Source organism: Nicotiana sylvestris, chromosome 6, assembly GCF_000393655.2.
Source record: "Nicotiana sylvestris chromosome 6, ASM39365v2, whole genome shotgun sequence".
In the NCBI taxonomy this organism is placed as follows: Eukaryota; Viridiplantae; Streptophyta; class Magnoliopsida; order Solanales; family Solanaceae; genus Nicotiana; species Nicotiana sylvestris.
The window spans coordinates 47,243,889-47,268,355 of NC_091062.1; the positions used below are offsets into that span (position 1 = coordinate 47,243,889).

General features: G+C 38.2%; 1 protein-coding gene across 6 annotated transcripts in view; it reads right to left on the reverse strand.

Moving 5' to 3' along the window:
• Positions 1-23,812, reverse strand: part of LOC104248229 (uncharacterized) — a 57,368-nt gene extending 33,556 nt beyond the window's left edge. The window contains exons 1-10 of one of the 6 annotated variants that reach the window (XM_070150045.1): positions 23,498-23,812; positions 20,949-21,170; positions 20,379-20,409; positions 19,735-19,916; positions 18,815-18,971; positions 18,106-18,202; positions 17,070-17,239; positions 11,222-11,394; positions 1,387-1,575; positions 1,211-1,300 (exon numbers count right to left, since the gene is read on the reverse strand). In XM_070150045.1, coding sequence (XP_070006146.1) covers positions 1,211-1,300; positions 1,387-1,575; positions 11,222-11,394; positions 17,070-17,239; positions 18,106-18,202; positions 18,815-18,971; positions 19,735-19,916; positions 20,379-20,409; positions 20,949-21,170; positions 23,498-23,611 — 1,425 coding nt within the window. In that variant the 5' untranslated portion in view covers positions 23,612-23,812. Of the gene's footprint in view, positions 1-1,210; positions 1,301-1,386; positions 1,576-11,221; positions 11,395-17,069; positions 17,240-18,105; positions 18,203-18,814; positions 18,972-19,734; positions 19,917-20,378; positions 20,410-20,948; positions 21,171-23,497 lie in introns of those variants that run through there. The other 5 variants (XM_070150047.1, XM_070150048.1, XM_070150046.1 and 2 more) reach the window with 5 other exon arrangements.
• Positions 23,813-24,467: the final 655 nt, after the last annotated feature.

Consider the following 24,467-nt stretch of genomic DNA (forward strand, 5'->3'; position numbering starts at 1 on the left):
CTTACAAACCGACCATATATGTATTGCGATATTTCCCAAGCACCCAAGATCAAACATTGTTATATTATAATATAAGCATTTTTTATATTATAAAGTATGCTCGACATTTTTAGAAGACAAGGAGTACAGATTGTAGGCTTTCTGACACCCTCTAGTCCAAATATTAGACTTCTACCATGTCAGGGAGTCTCTTGGTAATCCAAAGAGATATATAAGGTTGGCTCTGAAATTAAACTATCTCACAATGACTCGACCTGGTATTATCTTCCTGGTGATTGCTGTAAATAAGTTAGTGGACCCTCTATGAGATACTCATAGAGACGCAACGGTCTGCAGCCCAAATTTAATAATATCTTCTCCAACAAAAATATTACTCCACAAGAATCAAGGACATGAGCAGATTGTTAGGTATATAGACCCAGATTGGGCAAAGTCACCCTCTGAAAGACCCTCTACTTCTATTTCTGGATATTACATTCTAATTGGAGGAAATTCAGTTTCATGGAAGAGCACAAAACAAACACGATTGCAAGACTCAGTGCAAAAGCAGAATATAGAATCATGGTAGTGGCAATTTGCAAACTTTATAGATCAAACAACTAATCAAAGAATTGAAGCTTGCATATTGGTCAAATGGAACTTGTGTGTGATAATCAGACTACAAACTTGTGTGTGATAATTAAAAATTTACCGGTCAAAAAGCTTGTGCAATAAGATTAGACTACACTTCACATTACATCAAATTTAGTATTTCATTAGAGCAAGTACATAGAAATCAATTGTCACTTCGTCAGATAAAAGATACCCTTAAAAGACATTCCACTGAGTTCATAAAGTCAAATTACTCAACTTGTATAAATATACCAAGTACCTTGCCGGTCCTCGAACTAGTTACATATGTAACAAGTTTGGTACATACGGCTTGTATGCACCCATTAGAAGGGGAGTGTAAAATACAGTTAAGCTAAAATAATTATACTTGATGTAGTATAGAGTTACTATCCCACCTCTGATGGATACAGCTATGTACATTGTAAGTGTGACCATAAAAGGTTTTAGGAGAAAAAACATTAGTCTTCATGCATTCCCTCATTTCATCTCATTGTTTATCTTAGACTTACAAAGATAATTACTAACAAGAGAGACAGAAAGAGACGCCCCATCCCAACCCTCAAAGAAACATAGTACTTGAAGAAGAGACACTGCATACCTGAATAACCTTCTTCATTACCAAATTGACTTCATTCACTTGAGATATGTTTTCACATAGTCTGAGTCCAAGTAACTTAAAATTCAAACACTGCATATTGAACAGAAATGATGTTAGGCATAACCGGAACTAAAAGCTTCACGAAGCAGCTACACATGAATCCCAGAGTAAAATACCTGATCAAAGGAGTAATCATAGCTACACTCAATGAGATGAAGAATGTCCAAGGCATTAGAAAAAATTATTTCTATAGGAAGTTCCTTTAATAAATGGTGAAGAACAAGCGAGATGCATGATGAGTTTCCAAACAACTCTGATTGGTTCCTCCCAAGTCCAAGCCCCATCAATATCTCTCCAACTTGCAACTGTTTCACATATGCATTACAAGTCAATAGGTTGTTATTACAAAGTATATATGCTTTTCCTATAACAACTAGTAATATGAACAAAAGAAAGAACAAATTCCGCTCTAATCTAGCAACATTTAGTTATTTTTTACTCGAGATTTTGAGTCAAAATCAAGGGCAAGACAAAGGTGGCGCAAAGACAGGGGTTTATCTTGTTGCGTATGTACTTATTCCAACAAAAAATTAATTGGTCACTAGATGTGTGCTAGTAGATTAAAGATTACTTTCTGCTCAGATCCTACCTTTCCAAAAGAAAAAAAAATCACTTTCTGTCCAGAAGAGAGCAGAAAGCAGCCTAAGTTGGCCAATAGCTCAGCTTTAATTTAATATATTATCTAGCTTTCGTCCTCTTTTTCAGATAAAGTTGTTTAGCCCTTCTCTTGTATTGAGGTATAGCGATTAATGAGTAAAAGTTGGTAATGACTAATAAGGGACATGAGTAGAATTTCATTCCTGGCAGGGGAACTTTTTTTCTGTTTTCTTTTATCCTCATCATACAATTTTTTTCTTCATTTCAACTACTACTAATTGACAGAGACAGAAACATGTGTAGATTAATACAATTAATTTTTTTATTGGCACATTCTGATTCCAAAAGATAGGCCATATTTCTCAACCTCGATCCATCTTGAAAAGGAATAGAGCACCTTATTACTTTTTAAGAACAGTGTTGTCAAATGGTCATTTAGTGTGCGCTTAAGCCTTGAAGCTCAGAAAATCTCGGGGAGAGCGCTTTTCCTCGCTTAAGTTGTGCTTCAATGTAGGCAAGGCACTAAGGTGTGCACATTCACTGCCCATGAGTTCCATCTTGAATCGAGCGGTACTAAACAACAAATATAATCGACAAATAACTGTATTAGTTGTTAAGGAAACATTATGAATGAATTTGTTACTTTTTTCTTGAATTGCATATATATTTTTATTTTTTTATTTCATAGTGCCTTTTTTACTAAAGCTCACACTTAGATTGTGCTTTGCACTTAAAGCCCCAATAGACCTGGAGCGTATTTAGCCAGTGGACTCTGAAACCAATACCATCAATTTCGCTGGATCTAAGTGTTAAATAGTTATGTAAATAATATGAATTAGTCCTAGTCCCACATAAAATAGATGTGGGATAGGGTTCATTGTATTATAATTAAACAGAGTATCAATAATAGATTTTTCACCCGTGCATTCTCACATGGTATTAGAGCATTAGTGAGAAACTTATCGTTGTGCATCATTCCAGCGACTTCCGAGAAGAAAAATCTCGTCGCCGTGCAATTTTACGGCGACTTAAGAGGCTGTCCGCAACAAAATCACTTTCCGTTGGTGTTGTGCAAAAAACCAACACCACATCCGCGCCCGGCATCAAGCCCAGCTGATTCACGTCCTGCACCTGACCTTGCTCCTACTGCGGACTTGTCTCCTCCTAGTCCACCGATTGCACTTCAGAAAGGTATACGGTCCACACTTAATCCTAATCCCCATTATGTAGGATTAAGTTATCATCGTTTGTCATCACCCCATTATGCGTTTGTATCATCTTTGTCCTCTGTTTCCATCCCTAAGTCTACGGGTGAAGCACTGTCTCATCCAGGATGGCGACAAGCTATGACTGACGAGATGCCTGCTTTACATACGAGTGATATTTGGGAGCTTGTTTCTCTTCCTTCAAGTAATCTATTGTTGGTTTTCGTTGGGTGTATGCAGTCAAAGTCGGTCCAGATGGCCAGGTTGATCGACTTAAGGCTCGTCTTGTTGCCAAAGGGTATACTCAACTATTTGGGCTCGATTATAGTGATACTTTCTCTCCCGTGACTAAGATAGCATCAGTCCGCCTTTTTCTATCCATGGTTGCCGTTCGCCATTGGCCTCTCTATCAGTTAGACATTAAAAATGTTTTTTCTTCACGGTGACCTTGAGGATGAGGTTTATGTGGAGCAACCACATGGTTTTGTTGCTTAGGGGGAGTCTAAAGCAGTCTCCTCGAGCCTGGTTTGGTAAGTTTAGCACAGTTATTCAGGAGTTTGGCATGACTCGTAGTGAAACTGATCACTCTGTGTTTTATCGGCATTCTGCTTCAAATCTCTGTATTTATCTGGTGGTTTATGTTGACAATATTGTTATTACCGGCAATGATCAGGATGGTATTACTAAGTTGAAGAACCATCTCTTTCATACTAAGGATCTGGGCAGATTAAAGCATTTTCTGGGTATTGAGGTCGCTCAATCTAGCTCAGGTATTGTGATCTCACAACGGAAGTATGCCTTGGACATTCTTGAAGGGATAGGAATGACAGGTTGTAGACCCGTTGACACTTCTATGGATGCGAATTCTAAACTTCTGTCAAGACAGGGGGGAGCCGCTTAGCGATCCTGCAAGATATCGGCGGTTGTTTGGTAAATCATATTACCTCACGGTGACAAGACCTGACATTTCCTTTCCTATGAGTGTTGTGAGTCAGTTTATGGATTTTCCTTACGGTAGCCATTGGGATGCAATTGTCCGCATTCTTCGGTATATAAAATCAGCTCCGGGCAAAGGATTATTGTTATAAGATCGAGGCCGTGAGCATATCGTTGGATACTCATATGCTGATTGGGCAGGATCACCTTCTGATAGACGTTCTATGTCTGGATATTGTGTTTTAGTAGGAGGTAATTTGGTATCTTGGAAGAGCAAGAAACAAATGTGGTTGCTCGGTCTAGTACAGAAGCAAAATATTGAGCAATGGCTATGGCAGCATATGAGCTAGTTTGGATCAAACATTTGCTCAAGGAGTTGAAATTTGGTGAGATCAACAAGATAGAACTTGTGTATGATAATCAAGCTGCCCTTCATATTGCACCAAATCCGGTGTTCTATAAGAGAACTAAACACATTGAGATTGACTGTCACATCATCAGAGAAAAGATACTCTCAGGAGATATTACTACGAAGTTTGTGAAGTTCAATGATCAGCTTGCAGATATTTTCACCAAGTCCCTCACTGGTGCACGTACTGGTTACATATGTAACAAGCTCGGTACATGTGATTTGTATGCACCGGCTTGAGGGGGAGTGTTAAATAGTTATGTAAATAATATGAATCAGTCCTAGTCCCGCATAGAATAGGAGTGGGATATCTATTGCATAAATAGGGTTCATTGTATTATAATTAAACAGAATATCAATAATAGATCTTTCTCCCGTGCATTCTCACACTAAGAATAAGGTAGCATAGAAAATCGGACTCATCAAGGATGGAGAATGGGCAGTAGAGGTTGCTCCACTTCCTATAGATTGTTTTATAGCGGTACGATTATGATGCTTGCTCCATTAGAGTTTTTCGCCTTTGACAATAATGTTTAAGAGGAGCATAGATTCTTTCAGTTAGGGGAAAACTAACCAGGCCAAACTCCCTTGTAATTTTCTGCTTTTGATGGAACTCAATGCCTTCTTCTCATGAGTAGTTCCAACATTAAACATCTACCAGTCACATCAGTTGAGGATACTCGTGCACTTTAGTTGATCAGGATACTTATATCATGTATTTTGGGGAATAGTTTATGAAAATGTTGGTTTATGTTTAGTCAACAATGGCATGCCAATTGGAAGAGTTGGTGGAAAGAGTTGGTGTGGATGCTAGGAGGAAGCTTCCTCCTTTGATGTCACCCATGACATCAAGAGGAGGTAGTTTGATGTCAGCAATGACATCAAGAGGAGGTCTTTACCTCTATAAATAGATGCACTCCTTCACTTGTAGAAATCATCCCAAAATAATACAATACATTGTAGTGAGTAGAGAGTTAAGAGAGAAATTCTCTTAAGTGTAATTGGGAAATCTCCCCTTCCTTTGTTAATATTAAAAGGACAATTGTTCTCTGGTGGACGTAGGATTATTTTGATCCGAACCACGTTAAATCTTGTGTTCTTTCTTTTACGTTTCCGCTAACAATTGGTATCAGAGCGACAGGATCCTTTAACGATCCAAGGAGGAAGAACAAGCAAATATGAGTTCCATGAAGTTTGAAATTGATAGATTCAATGGACGCAACAACTTCAATATCTGGAAGATCCAGATGATGGCGTTACTGCGGAGGGAAGGTTCAATCCATGCTATTGACAGAAAGTATCCTACGGATATATCAGCTCCCGACAAGGAGAAGATTGAAGGGGATGCATTGAGTGCAATCCAACTATCCCTTGCACCTAACGTGCTTTGTGAAGTGAGTACGGGTACCGAAGAGACGGCCAAACAGTTGTGGGAAAAGCTAGAAGGGCTATACCAAGACCGATCAGTGACAACAAGAATGTTGTTACAACGGCGTCTTCACACATTTAAGATGGGGCCAGGTACTTCGTTACAAGATCATTTAGATGCGTTTAATAAACTTGTCATGGACTTACAGATTGCAGGAATTAAAAGGGAGGAGGAGACGCTTGCATGTGCTTTGCTATTTTCATTGACTTCAGGATATCGTGATATTGAGAATTCAATGATGTATAGCAAGGAGCCTATCAAGCTTGAGCAAGTGCGGCAGGCACTTAACTCTAGTGATGTGCGGAGGCACATTGAAGGAGATAGAGATGACCAGGCAAGTGGCCTCTTTGTAAGAGGCCGGACTAGCCAACAGGGAAAGACCAAATCAAAGCACAGATCAAAGTCTCGTGTGAACAAGAAGAATACAGAGTGTTGGGGTTGTGGCAAGAAGGGGCACTTTGAACGAGATTGCCCAATGTCAAAGTCCAAGGAAAAGGCGAGTGCATCTACAGTTGAACAGGTACATAATTTTGATAATGATTATGTACTAACAACATCGTGTAATAATAATAGTAGTTATGAAAACAAATGGGTGTTAGACTCTGCTTGTACTCTGCATATGACGTTCCGAAAAGACTGGTTTAGCAGCTACGAGAAAAGTGGAGGAACCGTAGTAATGGGCAATAATGCAACTTGTGCAATAGTTGGCATTGGCTCAGTTCGGGTTCGCTGCCATGATGGAATCGTGAGGACTATTACACAAGTCCGTCATGTTCCTGATCTGAAGAAGAATTTGATCTCCTTGGGTACTCTGGATGAACAAGGCTACAGGTACATGAGCGAAGCAGGAACTATGAAGGTGACTAAAGGTTCTTTAGTCATGCTGAAAGGCAAGCTGGAGAATGGCCTTTACACATTGGCCGGAAGCACCATTGTTGGCTCTGCAAATGCATCTACAGTGCAGTTATCTAATGATGACAAGGCAAGACTATGGCACATGAGACTGGGTCATATGAGCGCACGTGGACTGGAGATGTTGAGCAATCGTAAACTTTTGGAAGGTGAGAAGATCAGCACGCTTGACTTCTGTGAGCACTGCGTTCTAGGGAAGCAGAAGAAGGTCAGCTTCAGCACTGGCAAACACAAGACAAGAGGAGTGCTAGACTACATCCATTCAGATTTATGGGGTCCTTCTAAACTTCCATCGAAGGGCGGAAAGAGGTATCTTCTCATTTTTATTGATGATTTCTCACGAAAGGTTTGGGTGTATTTTTTGAAGGCAAAAAGTGATGCTTTTGAAGCATTTAAAGAGTGGAAGATTTTGATTGAAAATCAAATGGAGCGGAAAATCAAGTATCTTCGCACAGACAATGGCTTGGAGTTTTGCAATGAAGAGTATAATGAATTCTGCAAGGTTCATGGGATCTCAAGACATAGGACTGTCAGGCATACCCCACAGCAGAATGGAGTTGCCGAGAGAATGAACAGAACTCTTCTTGAAAAGGCTCGTTGTATGCTCCTACAAGCCAAAATGTCCAAAGTATTTTGGGCTGAAGCAGTTCACACTGCTGCTCATATTGTCAATCGATCTCCAGCATCGGCAATTGACTTTAAGACTCCGAATGAGGTATGGTCAGGTGAACCCTCTAACTATTCATACTTACGAGTATTTGGGTGTCCAGCTTATTATCACGTTAATGAAGGAAAGCTTGAACCAAGGGCTAAGAAGGCCATATTCGTAGGGTATGTGGATGGAGTAAAAGGGTACAAACTTTGGTGTTTGTCTTTACTCAAATTTATAGTTAGTAGAGATGTCACCTTCGATGAATCCTCTATACTTGATTCCCGTAAAGTTTCCGTGGAGTTTTCAGGAAACAAGAACAACGAGCAGGTGGAGCTTCCGGTGGAGCTTGCCAAGGAAAAGGATCAAGAGACTCAGGTTAAAGATGAGTCAGAAGATGTAGGCGTTGAAGAACTTGCTGTCAATGAACCATACACAATTGCGAAGGGGAGGGAGAAGAGGCAAACACGAGAACCGGAACGCCTTATAAATCAAGCAAACTTGATTGCATATGCGTTCGTAGCTGCACAAGAAGAGATTAAAGATCTGGAGCCCTCCTCGTATATTGAAGCAACTTCTTGCAAGGATGCCGCACAATGGCGGTTAGCCATGACTGAAGAGATGGAGTCTCTTCACAAGAATCAGACATGGGTCTTAGTGAAAAGACAAAAGGGGAAGAGGACAGTTGGATGCAAGTGGGTCTACCGAAAGAAAGAGGGAATTTCTGAAGTGGAAGATGTTAGGTTCAAGGCGAGATTGGTTGCAAAAGGTTTCAGCCAAAAGGAGGGAATTGACTACAATGAGATTTTCTCTCCGGTCGTGAAGCATAGCTCAATTCGCGTGCTACTAGCATTGGTTGCACAATTTGACTTGGAGCTTCAACAGCTTGATGTCAAAACTGCTTTCTTACACGGTGATCTAGAAGAGACAATCTATATGGATCAACCTGAAGGTTTCCTAGCTGAGGGAAAAGAAGATCACGTATGCCAACTAAAGAAGTCTTTGTATGGTTTGAAGCAATCCCCTAGACAGTGGTACAAGAGGTTTGATGCATTCATGACTACACATGAATTCTCAAGGAGTGCATTTGATAGTTGTGTGTATCACAAGAAGATGTCTGGTAACTCAATGATTTATTTACTGTTGTATGTTGATGATATGCTTATTGCTGCTAACAACATTACAGAGATAAATGCTTTGAAGAAACTATTGAGTAAGGAATTTGACATGAAGGATTTAGGAGCTGCAAAGAAAATCCTTGGTATGGAGATTTCAAGAGAAGACGATGTTGTACATCTTTCTCAGAAGAGGTATATTGAAAGGGTTCTCGAGAGATTCAATATGCAAACGTGCAAGCCTGTAAGTACACCATTAGCTCCTCATTTTAAACTTTCAGAGTCACAAATGCCTCAGTCCGAGGATGAGGTGGAGCATATGTCAAAGATTCCTTATGCCAGTGCAGTTGGTAGTATTATGTATGCTATGGTATGCACACGTCCAGATATTGCTCAATCTGTAAGTGTGGTAAGTAGATACATGTCCAACCCAGGAAAGAGGCATTGGGAAGCTGTCAAGTGGATATTGAGATATTTCAAAGGAGCTTCTGGTGTTGGTCTTACCTTTCGAAAAAGTGGTACAGGTATTTCAATTCTCGGTTATGTGGATTCTGACTATGCAGGAGATCTTGACAGAAGAAGGTCCACAACTGGATACATCTTTACCCTCGTTGGCAGTGCCGTCAGTTGGAAGTCGACTTTGCAGTCGATTGTCGCTTTGTCTACGACAGAAGCAGAATACATGGCAGCAGCGGAGGCGGTAAAGGAAGCTATCTGGTTGAAAAGTTTAGTAGCGGAATTGAGTTTAGTTCAGCTGGAATCAACTCTTAGATGTGATAGTCAGAGTGCTATTCATCTAATGAAAAATCAGAGATTTCATGAGCGCACTAAACACATTGATGTCAGATTTCATTTTATTCGAGATGTTATTGATGAGGGAACTATCAAGGTCGTGAAGGTTATCACAGATGATAATGCTGCAGACATGTTGACCAAGATAGTCCCGCTCGCTAAGTTTGCACACTGCAAGGACTTGGCGGGGGTGTGCATCAACTGATGCAACTCCGAAGAGAACAGTTGCTAGGTGGAGGTGGCATGTTCAACAATGGTTTGATTCTTCTTGTTTCTTACAACGGGGTTGCCCAGTAAGCTTAGAAGTTTTGGCCAGAGTTGTTCACACGCTCGAAACGCAAACCAAGGTGGAGATTGAAAATGTTGGTTTATGTTTAGTCAACAATGGCATGCCAATTGGAAGAGTTGGTGGAAAGAGTTGGTGTGGATGCTAGGAGGAAGCTTCCTCCTTTGATGTCACCCATGACATCAAGAGGAGGTAGTTTGATGTCAGCAATGACATCAAGAGGAGGTCTTTACCTCTATAAATAGATGCACTCCTTCACTTGTAGAAATCATCCCAAAATAATACAATACATTGTAGTGAGTAGAGAGTTAAGAGAGAAATTCTCTTAAGTGTAATTGGGAAATCTCCCCTTCCTTTGTTAATATTAAAAGGACAATTGTTCTCTGGTGGACGTAGGATTATTTTGATCCGAACCACGTTAAATCTTGTGTTCTTTCTTTTACGTTTCCGCTAACAGTTTACTTTGCTGTTAAGATACCGTCTACCCATTTTTCTCCCAACATTAATCCATTTTCTTCAGCTCTCATATGACGTGTCCCCAACAAGTCTTTATTTCTTCAATTTTTAGTCTTCCTTTCAACTCCCATTAGGTGGCTTAGTTTGCTGTTCTCTCTCTGGCTCTGGAGAACATACTAGGGCCACTGTTGCAATAGATATTTGGTATCGAACCAAGAGACTCCACCACAAAATCCAGGCAGAAAACCATCTTCTTGCTCAGCATTAGGTGGGTTGCTTCACCTGTGCTCCCTGTGGTTTGAAATAGTGAGTTTTTCTTTCAAATTAATGTGTGTGTTTTTACTGATGATCAACAAAGATCAACTGCTCAGGGCAGGCGCCAACCAAAAAGCGAACCCTACCCTTATCCCATTATGTTTGAGGAAATGAAAATTACAGCTCTTTTTGGTGGAAGCTTTTGCCTTTTGATATATCTCAAAATAGTTCAAATAAAATGGAAAATGAACCCACTACAACGGCCCTTAAAATAAATGCCCCCTGCCCACTTCCCCTGTTATCCACCCTTTCTTAGCCACCTCCCTCGCTTCTGAATGCCCCTATCTCTCTTACCCCACTCTATTACGGCCAGCTCCCTCGACTTTGACTGCACCCTACCCTATTCCCTCCACCCTTTCTCAACCTACATGTTTCTTTTTCCCCTCTCCTCTATTTTTTTCACCCTCCCTCTACTACCCAAACCCTTCACCTACTTCACTGTCCTCATTCTTTCCCGTCCCTCCATTTTCTGAATTTCCTCTCCACATCTTCTTCCCTTTCCTTCCCACACCTTATCTCCCCAAACAGCACATCATTTCCCTCTTTTCCTATCCACTCCTGTTTTACCAAGACCTTCCCTCCCATAGATAACCTACCTCAGGTTCCGATCCCATTGCTCATCTTCCTGAAACCATCCTCATAGTGCGTTATGTGTCTTGTTCTCGGTTTCCAGAGATTATCTTAACACCCTTTCACATCTTAAAAAGAGAATCAATGTCTACTAGTGATGTTACTAAAATAACGTTAAAAAAAAGTGAAAGCATAACCACTTATTCCAAAACACGGAGCACAGCAGACCTTGCCGGAAACAAAACCAGAAAACAAAAAATAATGGCTGTTAATTACCAACCTCACATGACTCCCTGAACAAGCATTTCATAACATATTCAATAGCTGGTTCCATCAGGCCCAGTTTTGAACTTCGATTTCCTGATAGAACTCCAGATGTTTTCTCCACAGATGCAACATGTGCACCATTCATCAGAAGAGTGTTCATGTCATTCATAGAAATTATCAGATGTCCTGTGAGATAAAAACAAACGAATTATTCAAGAAAAAAATAATAAAACTGACAGCATGTCAGATCAGATCACCACGGATGAAATTCTTTGCCAAAATATAAAGTTCAAGCTTACAACTCAAATATCTGGAAAGCTAGCAAGACCTGGAAGCTCCTAAGTTCCCACAGTGAACCAAAAGAAGGAAAGAAGGGACGGGGTGGTAACTAGAAGAGTATTTTGTTTGATGCCCAAAACAAATGTTAGGAAAAGAGTTTAGACTGTGACCGGACAAAGTACTGAGCAGTCAACTCCACGGTACATTAACTGGACCTGCATTTTCTGACATTTAGTTTACTCAAATAAAACAACAGCAACATAGATATCGAATGGTGATTTTGGTGTGTCCAAAAGCGGTTCCAAAATTGCATATAGTTCAGCAAAAGGTAGAATTATTTGAGTGGCAAGAGCCAAGATCACATTTTCCCGTACACTTATGAAAAGAACAAAAAGATCACATTTTCCAATATATTGGCTGAGAGATTCGGGTGGGAGTGGGTTGTCTACCATCTACCAGTTGCAGTTTCTGCTTCTTCCACTGTAGAAGTCTAGATTCCTTGACAGAGGCAGGATCGCAGGAGGAAGGAGTATTACTTTGTTCTTGACGATGAATATAAAAGCCAAAGGAACACTTTTATAAGAAGAGGCTTGTTAAGAATCGGTAAATATAACAAGAGGTTGATTCAAAAAATAAATTAGATGGCTCTGAACTTCAAGGTTTTTAGCACTAAACTCATTGTACTATTAATTATTTTATATGTAATGTTAAAGTATTAATCGTACTATTGAAATTATGAGTTTAGATTTAATATTTGATGAACTTTTAGTAATTTTTCACATATATATTTAAACTAGATGTTGGAAATACTGGAATTTGTTGAACCCGCAGCACAAAGGCTGTATCTGCCACTGAATATGACAAAAATATTTTCTTTGTAAATGCGGAAAGATTTAGAATCCCTCTAGGGTTATAATTATATGTTTTTCTTTAGATTTTTTTGTAATCACGATTCATATCCCAAATTGCTTGAATAATTAAGCTATTCAGTTCCTAAAATCTCCATTTTCTTCTCTTATACAACATGATATCAGAGTCAAGATGGTAGTCACTTCTCGAAACCCTTTTTTCAGTCTAAAAAAGGAAAAGAAAAGGAAAAAAAAAACTAAACAGCAGAATTGAAAAAAGAAGCCGGTAAAGAACAAATTTGATTTCTTCGATTTTTCATTAGCAGTTGACATCTGATCCTCTTTTTCTAGTCTTGAAGAAAGCCCAGCTACCAAGTAACCTATGAGGAAGAAGACCCGCTACGAGAAAACGCACGCATGATTCACATGCATCAGAACAGCTACGTTGTTCGCCAACACACGTGGTGGCGCATAATGTCGTCTTCAGCAATCTTTCGCACACGGGGCAACCTACCTGGGTCACCTCTTCTCCCCATATAATTTCAAATAATAGGCATCTACCAAAATTTGTCACAAAAGATTCGACTAACGAACCAGTGCTTCCCTTTTGCAAAACAGGTCATGATTTCATCCTTTCTTCTTCATTGTAGCTTTGGGTCAAAGCTTTCCTCCATTGAATTGTTCTCTGTGCTGTTTTATATTTCATCATTTTGTTTTTATCCCGATGCCTTGTCTCTTCTACAACTTTCTACTACCTCCTTCACCATCTCTTCTACTATAACCCTCTCCAGCCACTAACCTGTTTCATCTCTTATTTTGTTAAACACTATTCCTCCCAGCTTACGTCTCCAACTCACCTCCTTGCTATACTATTATTTGTAAAAGCCCACAATCTCCCTTTTACTTCCTCCTCTCCCTCGAACACTACCTCGTTCTCTTTTAAAGATTCTATAAAATTCCTTCTTTTATTTGTTACAACCACCCGGTGAAAGAACTTAGTATTCCTCCAACTAGTCTCTTGCACTATTGACAACGTAGCTACCTCCCCTTTTGCCTCGTCATTCCTCATTCTCTCCCTCTCCTCTGACTCTCTAAACCTTTCGACTCTCTCCACATCAACTCCCTTAACCTCACCTTTACCCTCCTGAAAATCTTCTTGCTCCCTTATGTCCCTTTTTAGTATCTTCAACTTCCTTGCAAGCCGGAAAGGAAGTGTAAATCAATCATCTTAAGCACATGCTCTTGAATCGAAAAAAGCATATACTCCTTCCTCTGCAACCATCTTGCATGATAGGCGAATAATCTGAAGTCAATCTAACTGTGGAACGTGCAATACATCTGCCACATGGTGGACACCAAGAATCTGTTCAACCGTATTTTGAAGTAGAATCCTCTGCCTTGGTTCATGTGAAACTTGTTCCTGGTAAAGGAAGATCAATAAGAGATTGATTACTAATAAACTCCAAAACTCCCCATTGGCTTAGACACCGTTCTACATCCCAGTCTTTCCTACATCCATCACATCGTGTTAGAAGACCCTCTTAAACTTAGGGACCTCTTATTTCATCATTGAGGTGGTCATCTCCTCCCAAAACTCTTCTTTGAGCCCTCCCCACGGGTTAGTGCACTACCCCAAAACCCCATTCTTCACCACTCCCTTCGTTTCTAATCCGAGTTGCAACTATGAACTCCCTCATTCTCACCTCCATTACCTCCATTTTTTTGTCTATCTTAAAACAATAGAATGCCACCCGCCTCCCCCTTGTCACAACCCAATCATACTTCACACCTTCCATTCCAATGCCCACACTCGTCACAATTGAGTCCATTAAGACATTCATTTTTCGTTTCTTGAACACGCAACAAATCTCCCCACTCCCCTCTTATAACTCTCACCTTGATGATGCCCCTCTTAATTGGGTCATTCATCCACCCACACTCCATAAGAGAATCTTAACTTCCATCGACAACTTTTCCTTCCCTCCCTTTATCCAACAAATCACCCATGCTCCTCCAAACCTCCTTTGATATACTACAATGTTATCCCAACCTCATGCTCCTCCCTTGAACCCCTTTGTCTTTCCTCTTTACTAACCCTACTCTCGTAGCTAACCCCTTTTGACTCATGCTCATGATCAATTAGCACTTTAATAACTCTGTCCTCCTCCCACGAAGTCACTCCCACAAGTTTCGCAAAACTAAGCACTTCTCCCTTGTCTATTTTGACAAACTCCTCCCTCATTCTATGAATGCCAATGAAAAAGCATCTTTATCTACTCCCTCAATTTAAACCAGTGTCATTAAAAGCCATCACTTTGTCGGTTAAAACAATGAAGCAATGTGAAGCGATGGATAATCATTTCATAGGTAAAGTCATGCACTTCAAAAGAGACGGTTCTTTGGATCTCAACCTTGAGAGAGTTAGATTAAAATCAACATTATTGATTATTGTATGTAGGATGCTGAAATTAATTATTCTTTTGATGAAATGGGCAGCCCGGTGCACTAAGCTCCAGCTATGCGCGGGGTCCGGGGAAGGGCCGGACCACAAAGGTCTATTGTACGCAGTCATACCCTACATTTCTGCAAGAGGCTGTTTCCACGGCTCGAATCCACGACCTCCTGGTCACATAGCAGCAACTTTACCAGTTACGCCAACGCTCCCCTTTACCAGCAACTTTTGATGAAGTAAATGGTTTTATTAATATGGGAAAAATACCCGTACACAAATCAGTATTCCAAAAGTAGTAAGCCTATAATAAAATGTGGTTCTCTAAAAAAGTCATCCAATCATCCATACAAACCAGAAACTCAATGGTGCACTAAAAAGAAATTACAGACAAGAAGTTATTCCTCAAGTATACAAAATCATTCTCAACCCCATGTCCCCATCAAACGCCCTTCTATTTCTTTCCTTACGACCTACCACATAAGAGCTAAAGGTAGCATCCTATATGAAGGGTCTCTTTTTCCTTACAAAATCCTCCGATTTTTTCCATTTTATCTAAAGTTTCTGAATCTATTCTAGTATACCCCCACTAGATTGGGGCATCTCTAACGCTAGCAAGATTGCAAAAACAGATTTGATCACCACAAGTTGATGAAAAGAAGAGGATATAGTCTTTTCGGCGAGAACATAAAGCATTTCCAGATTCCTCTGAAGATCTCAACATGGTTCTCTCCGATCTAAATGCGGTCGAATCGAAGCAAAATTGAATTTTTAATTATTTCGACAATTAAGGCCGATTCAACATCGTTTAGACCAGAGGGAACTGTGTTGAGTACTAAATTGGTCCAAGTTTTACCTCCAAACCGATTCACTAATCTAAGGTAAATTTGTCCTTTTGCCTCATTCATCTTCGCCAACTAACCTTTGTTTTAAAAACATCTGTTAACAAGCCCTCCCAATTTAGTTGTTTCTGGCTAAGCCCCTATTTTGCCCAACTACTAGCTCCTCGCTCATTCCAAACTTACTTTTTTTGTCATGTCCCACCATCATCCTTTGGCTCCTCTCTCCCCTTCCCCTCCCTTTCCAATCTTGTCCATAATTTCAGAGCTAAAAACTTGTGCTAACCAAACCTGAAACTTAAGTCACCACTCTCCATTACCATGGAAATCATCATATTTTCCCTTCTTTTTTTTTTGCATATAAATTGGCCTTAGCTAGGTCTACTAAATTGCACTCCACATCAATGATGTCCACACAAACATCACCTCCCTTTCTAAAAAAAAAGCGTTCCAACAAAGATGATTTGCAACCCCGCGACATTCATGACCAGTATATCCTTCTCCATTGAATTTCACAACGATTACTCGAATAGTCTTCAACCATCTCTCTAATAGTAATTAGTTTCTCCATCTATCTCATCCCTCACCCAAAACTCTCAGTACTTCCTTCACAACCGAGACTTTCAGCCGCATCGATATCGCCTATGCCTCCAGTGGAGATATCAAGCCCGACGAGTCCGCACATTTTTCAAATCTTCCGGTCAGTCAAATCACAAGAAACTCCTTCCTTTCAACTACGTGTTAATGGAGATAGTCTGAAAATTGGTCCATTCCCAGTTAATACTTGACTGCACTCCCCATTGAAAGTCGATGTTAGCCAGGCCAAGATGTCTTTGTTTGACTAATTTTGAACTTCTTTACTTCTAGAGAGATTCTCTCTCAAAGCGCCATATCAAAGTTACTGCTTTAATACCGTCTCTTTAAGGGAATAATCAAGCTTCAATTCCCAAAATCTTTATTTTCTTTTCTCCTTTATATCAAGGTTTATAATACAGAGATTAAATTTAAAATTTAATGCTAAGTGAGACTTTATAGCCTAGCTAAGAAAGAACCATTTAAAATGGAACAAAGTATATAAATAAGGTCCTAATACAACAAGGAGACAATTTTAAAAGTATCTTCAACTAATAAGATCCAAACTAAGAGACAAAACCCCAAGGACTGCTACAACATTCACTGCACAGCCAGTATAAAAAAATCACCCAGTGCTTTTTACTCTAGCCAACACTATATTGATCTATCAAATTTTCATAGTTGTAGTTCGCATGACCATTAGAAGCTACAGCTTACTGAGTCAAATTTGCCACAGATTTTATTAGCAAATATATATATATATATATATATATATATATATATATATATATATATATATATATAAATATCTATCTGCATTGATAGTATAGCTATCCTTCGTGACTAAACAAGTAAAAGTACATATAGTGTTACCTATGTCCCGTTGAGGTAACTTTTGTGCACAGTGGGCCAAATATAAGCAGCAATAAAATGAAACTAATGGATCTGCAATGCCTCTCGCCATCATAACTAGTCGTGGAAGATTATCAGCAGGTTTTTGCAGAAGGAAACGCCAGCAATGGAATATCGCCAGCTCCAAGTATCTGCGCAGAACAGTATTTTTCAACGGCAAGACTGATGGAAACATAAACTAATGCACAATCTTTTAATTTTAAAAAGAAAAAAGAAATGAAAAAGATGATTTTGGTTTTTTCCCTGCAAAAATACCTTACATAGGTTAATCCTTCTCAAAAATAATATCTTACATAGGTTACAGACACTTTGCTTCTGTAAGGAAAAGAGAAGAAGAGATTTGGTGATAGTATTGCTTGATCATTCCCTCAAACAGGTTGGGTTTAAATAGTCTTTACAAGTATAATCCAATAAAGGAAGAAAGTAATTTATATTCCTAATTATATAATTATAGGGATTCTAAACATTTCTCGTATTTATAATGTGCTCTTGCCATATTGACGATTTTCAATTCTTAGCAGCTTCCAAAAGCCGCTCAGCTGATAAGGACCATGAGCACGAAACAATGAATTCCAGAGGCGGAATTATCATTGAAAACTTTAAATCATCCCCAGTCAAGAGGGGGGAGGAGGAAATCTGCTTCACTTTTATGATTATGATGAAAGCAGTTGTATAGACAAACCAGATGGCAATGTAGGTCCCAGATAACTCAAAATTTACCATGCCAGCAATACAGTGATAAATCTCCAGCTTGTACGGAGATGTTACCAGTTTATCTCTAGTGTACCAAGATTATCACTTTAAGACGGAACGGACATCCAAAAATCATTCCTAAATATGTTAAATTTTCAAAAACTCTCTGATGCTTCCTAATCCATTCCAGCATCTCAGTTAAGTACATTATGTATTTCAATAACAGACACCTAAAGATAAATTAATGAAGCAGAATCAAGAACTTCAAAGAGACAGGATAGCAATTGAGAACTGGGGACTTCACATGCGTGGCAATAGCTCGCGGATGGAACCAACTTTGAAGAACCAGTTATAGCAGGTTTCTTTGGCTTCAGCACAGATTTCAGTTGCTCGAAAGTTACCTGCCATAGATCAAGTGTGTCGTTTAGGAAGATATGAGACTCAGGAAACCAGAAAAATTACATCAAGGATATCAGAATACTGAAAACAAAGAAGAAACAAAAATTGGATAGATATCTTAGAGTTTAGGTGTATTGAGGACATTAAAACCTTTTCCTTCAACTTAAAAATAAAATAGTACAAATGAAAAAATAAGAAATGTTTTCCACGCAGTTCTGATTTGGAATTTTAACAGCACGACAATTTATCCAGCATTTCTTCACCATATAACCATCCCACCAATTCCTGTCAGACTGTGATTAGTTGTAATTAAGAATTGGAGATCCTTAAGGTGCTAATGTCAGGCTTAACAGTAACAGTAAGATAATTTGCATAACTCGTTGCCAAGATATCTACTATCCTAACCATGGGCCTAAGGATTCTACAGTTTGCCATTACAATTAACAGTGGCAGACATTCACTTCTAAACAAGGATGACGACAAACTTTAACTGCATTCGAAACTAGAATTGGGTCACAGTAAACGTATATGACAAGAGCGGACACTGGTTACCGGAAATTAGAGTGCCAGTTGGTCATGGGGAAGCAGAACTAGGGTAAATGTGAGAGCTATACCTGGTAAATGGACTAACGTCCCATCTTCAGTGTATTCAGCTTTCTGCCTGATGCGTTCCCATACCATATCCCCTAACATATCTAGTATTTCTGTAGCTAGGACAAATAACGTTGGATAAAATTGTAGTACAGATGTATCCGACAGTAGCTTAGCAACCTAAACAAGAGAAGTCAAGGCACATTAAGCTCAAAACCCAGAGAAGTAGAAAATGCCAACAGGCAACCTGATGCTATATAAGAGTCTAAGTTATTATATTCTGTGGTTCATTTGATCAGTTGATTAACGATCCTTTATTATTCGTTTACTGTTGGAATCAGTGAGCAGGGACGAGAAGCAACTTCTCCTGTTAACGAATAATACGAAAGCAATGCAATCATGCTTTTTACCATTTACTTTTCTTGGAAATATGTTGGTATATCAGAATATCAGGTGAGTCGTGTTTGTATCTTAACAGTTGAATTAATCTTTTCAGCATCAGCTGTCATGGATTGGCAGCAGAGAAAAGGGAATGGTCTGCAATTTTTGCCTCAAGTCAATGTGGAGATAGAATAAGTTTGGACTTTATTGTTGTTCGATGCTATAGGTATGTACCCAGGAATAACCCAAGTCAGCAGTTAAGCTATGAGCCAAGTATTATTAAACAGCAAACTTGAAACTGACTTATTGAACAAATACCAAATAAAATTGTTAAGCAGAGAGGTACTTATCCAAAAAGAAAGATCACTTGATCAGGAATAACCCAACCCAACCAGATTAAGCTATGAGCCCAGTATTATTAATTAGCAAGCTTGAAACTTACTATGAATATGAAATAAAATTGCTAAACTGACGGGTACTTATCCAAAAAGAATGATCACTTGATTGGTAAGTGCAGAATCCAACAAGAAGCAAATGTGAGATAGTTTAGAACAAAAACTACCTTGATTGACAAATTAAAGGAGGTTACACGGTCATTTGCATGCCAGGCACGACTAATTTCATCTTTAAGTTCAGTTAAGCGTGAGACATACTCCTGCAGGGTGATATATTTAACACCCTCAGCAAATCTCTGAGGATCATCTAGCTCCTCTAGATGTGCATTTGCTGAGGGTTTCTCAGTGCCTACAGTATTTAATCATCATACCAATTATTGCCGAGGAAATGAAATAGCTATTCTAACATAAGAAACAAGTTCAAATGATACCCTTTTTCTTTACATTTTTCTCAGCTGCTTCAGAAATAAAAGGATGAGAAAGCTTTAAAAGTCCGTGTAAATAAAGAAAAAAAGCTTTCATATCACTTATTTTCCCTATTTTATATGGCAATCTTTGATCGAGCCACACAGATTAAGGAGTCAGATGACTTAATATTGTATTTGCACAGGTAGAAAAATATTAAAACTAGTTTTGGATTAGGTATGCAAGTCAGATTTACATGGAAATAACGTATCATAAGCTTAAACGAAAATGCTTTAAACCTTGTATAATGCAGAATATTATTGTGTGCCAAAATATGTAAATTATTATGGGACATTTCAAAATAAGCAATGCGCCACATAAAGTAAATATGGCGAGGATATCATACCCTTGCCTGTCTTCATAATTGAGCTTGACAGCTGTAAGGAGTAATTAAAAGGTTATACCGAAGCCCAGAACAATATTAAAAATTTAACACGTACAACACTGATTAAAAGTTCATAATATTTTTCATTTGACACCCTAGTTTCTCTTTTTTCCCTTCTCTTTTATGTCTTCCTTTTAAGCAAAAACCTTTGAAATGACCCCAAAAGGTAGACAATGAAAAGATATTAATCTTAAAGGTCAACAGAAACCCACTCACCATTTGCAATTTGTTGGAGTGTTTTTAAAGCCCCCCCCCCCTCCCCCAACCCACCTACCCACCCAAACCAAACAGATTAAAAAAAAACACTTTGGGCCAAAACAAACACAATCTCGTTATAAGATATAGCTAGCAACTGCAGCATAAGAAAAGAATTTTCCACTGATCCATTGAATAGAAATAGAAATCTTGATAACTCAACTTTAAAACAAATTTATACCATAACCCATAAGAAGACCACTAACTAGGGATCCACTAAGACAATTTATATGCAGCTCAATAGCAGGTGTATGAAGATTAAAAAGGGATACTAACCGAAGAAACAGAAATCATTTTGGAGACAGGAAATTTTTGCATCAAGACTTTCTTGTAAGATGTCCATTCCGTGCCTGGATATTTAATAGTAATATCTCTATATGGTTCTGCTGTGATTTCAGCAGCTGTGCTTCCTAAATCCTTCGCTGAATCCTCTGGTTTTCCACTATTCCCCCTTAATGGATCAAAAAACTCATCCCTGCCATAATCCGTAACATCAACCTACAGACTCGACCAATTGATCGAAAAATTAGGAAATGGCCAAGCATCTGAATATGCTAAATGCAACAAAGCCCAAGATAAATCATAGCGTAGGGTTATTGACTGAACAATTATTTTTTTTGATAAGGTAAAATTTTATTAATAGAAGTACCAAGATGGTACAGAAGCGTACAATCCAGCTGGATTACAAAAAGAACTTCTACATATCAATTAATTCCAAATCCCCTAAATCCATATCACCTAACTCCTCTACAAAGTTTAAACATTGTTCCAGATTTTCCGTAATACTTCTTTTACACCAAAAATACAAATTTAGTAAACAACTATTTTAATCCTGGAAATATTCTGTCTTCTCCCTTCAAGACAGGCCCTATTCCTTTCTAGCCATATAGTCCATATCACACATAAAGGAATTGACTAAACAATTGATGAAACCTAGGTGATATTTATCGCCATTATAATCTTTCACCATACTGAAGCAATCAACAGTGGGTACAATTTTAGCTACATATCTTATACAATTATCTGGTTTTCTTTTCCTATGCTGGTTTCGACTCTACTTTGGACTAGCTTATAAGTCCCTTCTCTTACAGGAGTAGTTTCTTTTGTCTCAAGTATTTCTTCTCTTTTTCTCTTTTTAAACTGTGGCGTGTAGACCAGCTTGCTGACATATTTCGCTAGTGCATGCATCGTGTTACCCGGGGGCCGATGCACCTTTGCTTAAGAATCGAAATTTTTTATTATATATATATATATATATATATATATATATATATATATATATAGTATCCAAGCAAAGAAATTGTATAAATTACGTAAAATGATACCATCACACAAGAAGTGTGCGTCGGTCCGCTGATTAAGGCGTTAAATTACGTAAAATGATACCATCGCACAAGAAGTGTGCGTCAGTCCGCTGATTAAGGCGTTACTTTTGCTTATTGAAGGTTGGGGTTTCAAGTTTACTTGGATGAATGTTCTTGAAATTTGTGAGTTCGATTTGTAAAAGATAAAGATACAAAGATTCGAACCTCTGATCTCCTACAAGGCAAGGATCAGCTAAGACAAACTAAAGAATCTTCTTTTCTTTTCGAAGCTAAAGAACCTTTGTGATAACCCAAATATTAATGCAAATTTCAGCTCAAGGAAAACAATTATTTCAAAATAACATAAGTGAATTTAGAACCTAATTTGAAAAAAGAATCTTCTTCCTTGCAAATTTTGGGTTTGCTCTCTTGCTAATACTACTCTACTAACTTCTTATCTCCCTCGTCATCTCTCTCAACTTTGGTGGGTCATTGACTATCGATGAAAGAAGCTATTTTGAATACATTTTCAGAAAATGAAATTGTCCAAGAGAGTTGTTGTAATGTACTTGAATTGTGTTTATTAATACGATCATAGTTGTGTTTATAATATGAAGTTGTTGCAGTAATTCGTTCGTGCATCCACTTTTTAAAATGTTGACACCACTTACGAAAAAACTTGCGTACACTAGTGTTCTTAACAGAATGAGCCCTGCCCACCAAAACTCCGGCACAAGGGACCATGGTTTCTCATGTTCTTCATTCCTGCACACGCTTGGTTACAACAATAACAACAATCTAGAGTATTCCCACAAGTAGGGTCTGAGGAGGGTAGGATATACGCAGCCTTACCCCTACCCTGCACACGCGTGGTTGAACTTCTTTTTTCCTAAGTCTTAACACCGGTAAGGAGTGTGGGTGCACTTTCTTGTCCTAAGTCTTAAGCCGCTAAGGAGTATCAAGTCCAACAACTATAACTCCTTCTCCTGTTCGGCTGAAATTGCATTGCACAAATCTCAATAAAGCATAAAACATACGATTTCAAAAAACTTGAATGTGCTTCTAACTTATTAGCATCTTAATAACTTCTTTTCCTTCCATAATTAACCACTGAAAAAAGAAACTTTACCATCACTAATTAGCTTGAACTTGTCAAAATCGAAATTTTCTCCACATTTTTTAAATGTTTTCCTAATCTGTCTGAACCATAGGACATTTAAGTATTTAACCAAGTCCAATTTATGTGATGCACTTTGTTTTTAGCATGTCCTAAAAAGAATGATATATTTATATATTTAAAAATAATTTAACTTTACACTTCTCATTTATCTTTAATGAGATAATTTATAGCTACATAAATATGTATGGCTTGTTTTAGATCACAAGTATCTTTTTTCTTGTTTAAACTCCGTGCCCAGTCAAAGTGATACATTACAACATTTTCCACTGATTTAAAATGCAAGTTGTGGAGTAATCAAATGCCTGCAATTGATATAAACGAGAAATAGAAAAACATTAAACCTGATCACACGACGGTGATTGAAGGGAGAGAGGATGAGTCTCAGCTGGCATTCGGCGGAAGGAGTGAATCTCTACTTCAGCTTTGTAATCTCGATGTCGAAATTTGAGTTCCATGAAGAATCGAATTGCAGTATTTGCGTAATAGTAAGTTTAGCTACACTATGCTCTGCGCTCCGATTCGTGATGGACTAACAGGAAGCAGAAGAGGTTTGACTCCGTTTTCTGGAGAGATACCGGAATTGAAGCCTGTGAGTTGCTATTTGCCGTTTATGCGAGGGTAAAGTGAAAATTGGATTTTTTTTGTTTTACAGTTTTAAAAAAAAGATGGGATAGCCATTTTTTAAGTTTGCTATGAGTTTTTAGCTACTATTTATAATAGAATATTTCCCCATATATCTATATCGATATTATATTAAAAGTACGAAGGCCCTTAAGGGTAATATCGTTCGCTTTTTTTTACTCTAAAATGAGAGTTTATACTAGACAAAATAATCATTTACTTATTTTTCTAATTTTTAAAAATAATCATTTAATTAATTTCCTAATATTTAGGAATACTCATCTAATTATTTTTCTAATATTTAGTAGTTTGAAATCAACTAAACTTTATATGTCAAACCTTTCTTTATTTGAAATATTTTTCCTTATTTGAACTATGAAAGGAGTTTTAATATTTGGCTCTTTAAAATTCAATTAGTTTAGCTTTCTTTTTCAGGATTCACAAGGAAAGAAAAATAATACATTTTCATTTTTTCTCGAGGTAAAACAAGATATTCGAGCACACATCATCAAAAGGTTAGCAGGTATTTTTAAACAACTAACATTAGCAAGTATTTTAAATAAGCAAAAGAGATCGCTCGACTTATACAATAATTAACTCTCGAAATATACATAACACTCGGTAAGACTCGGGAACCGTAAATCCAAGCTTCTACGATTTTCTACTTGTTCTATACATGAGTGTCTATAG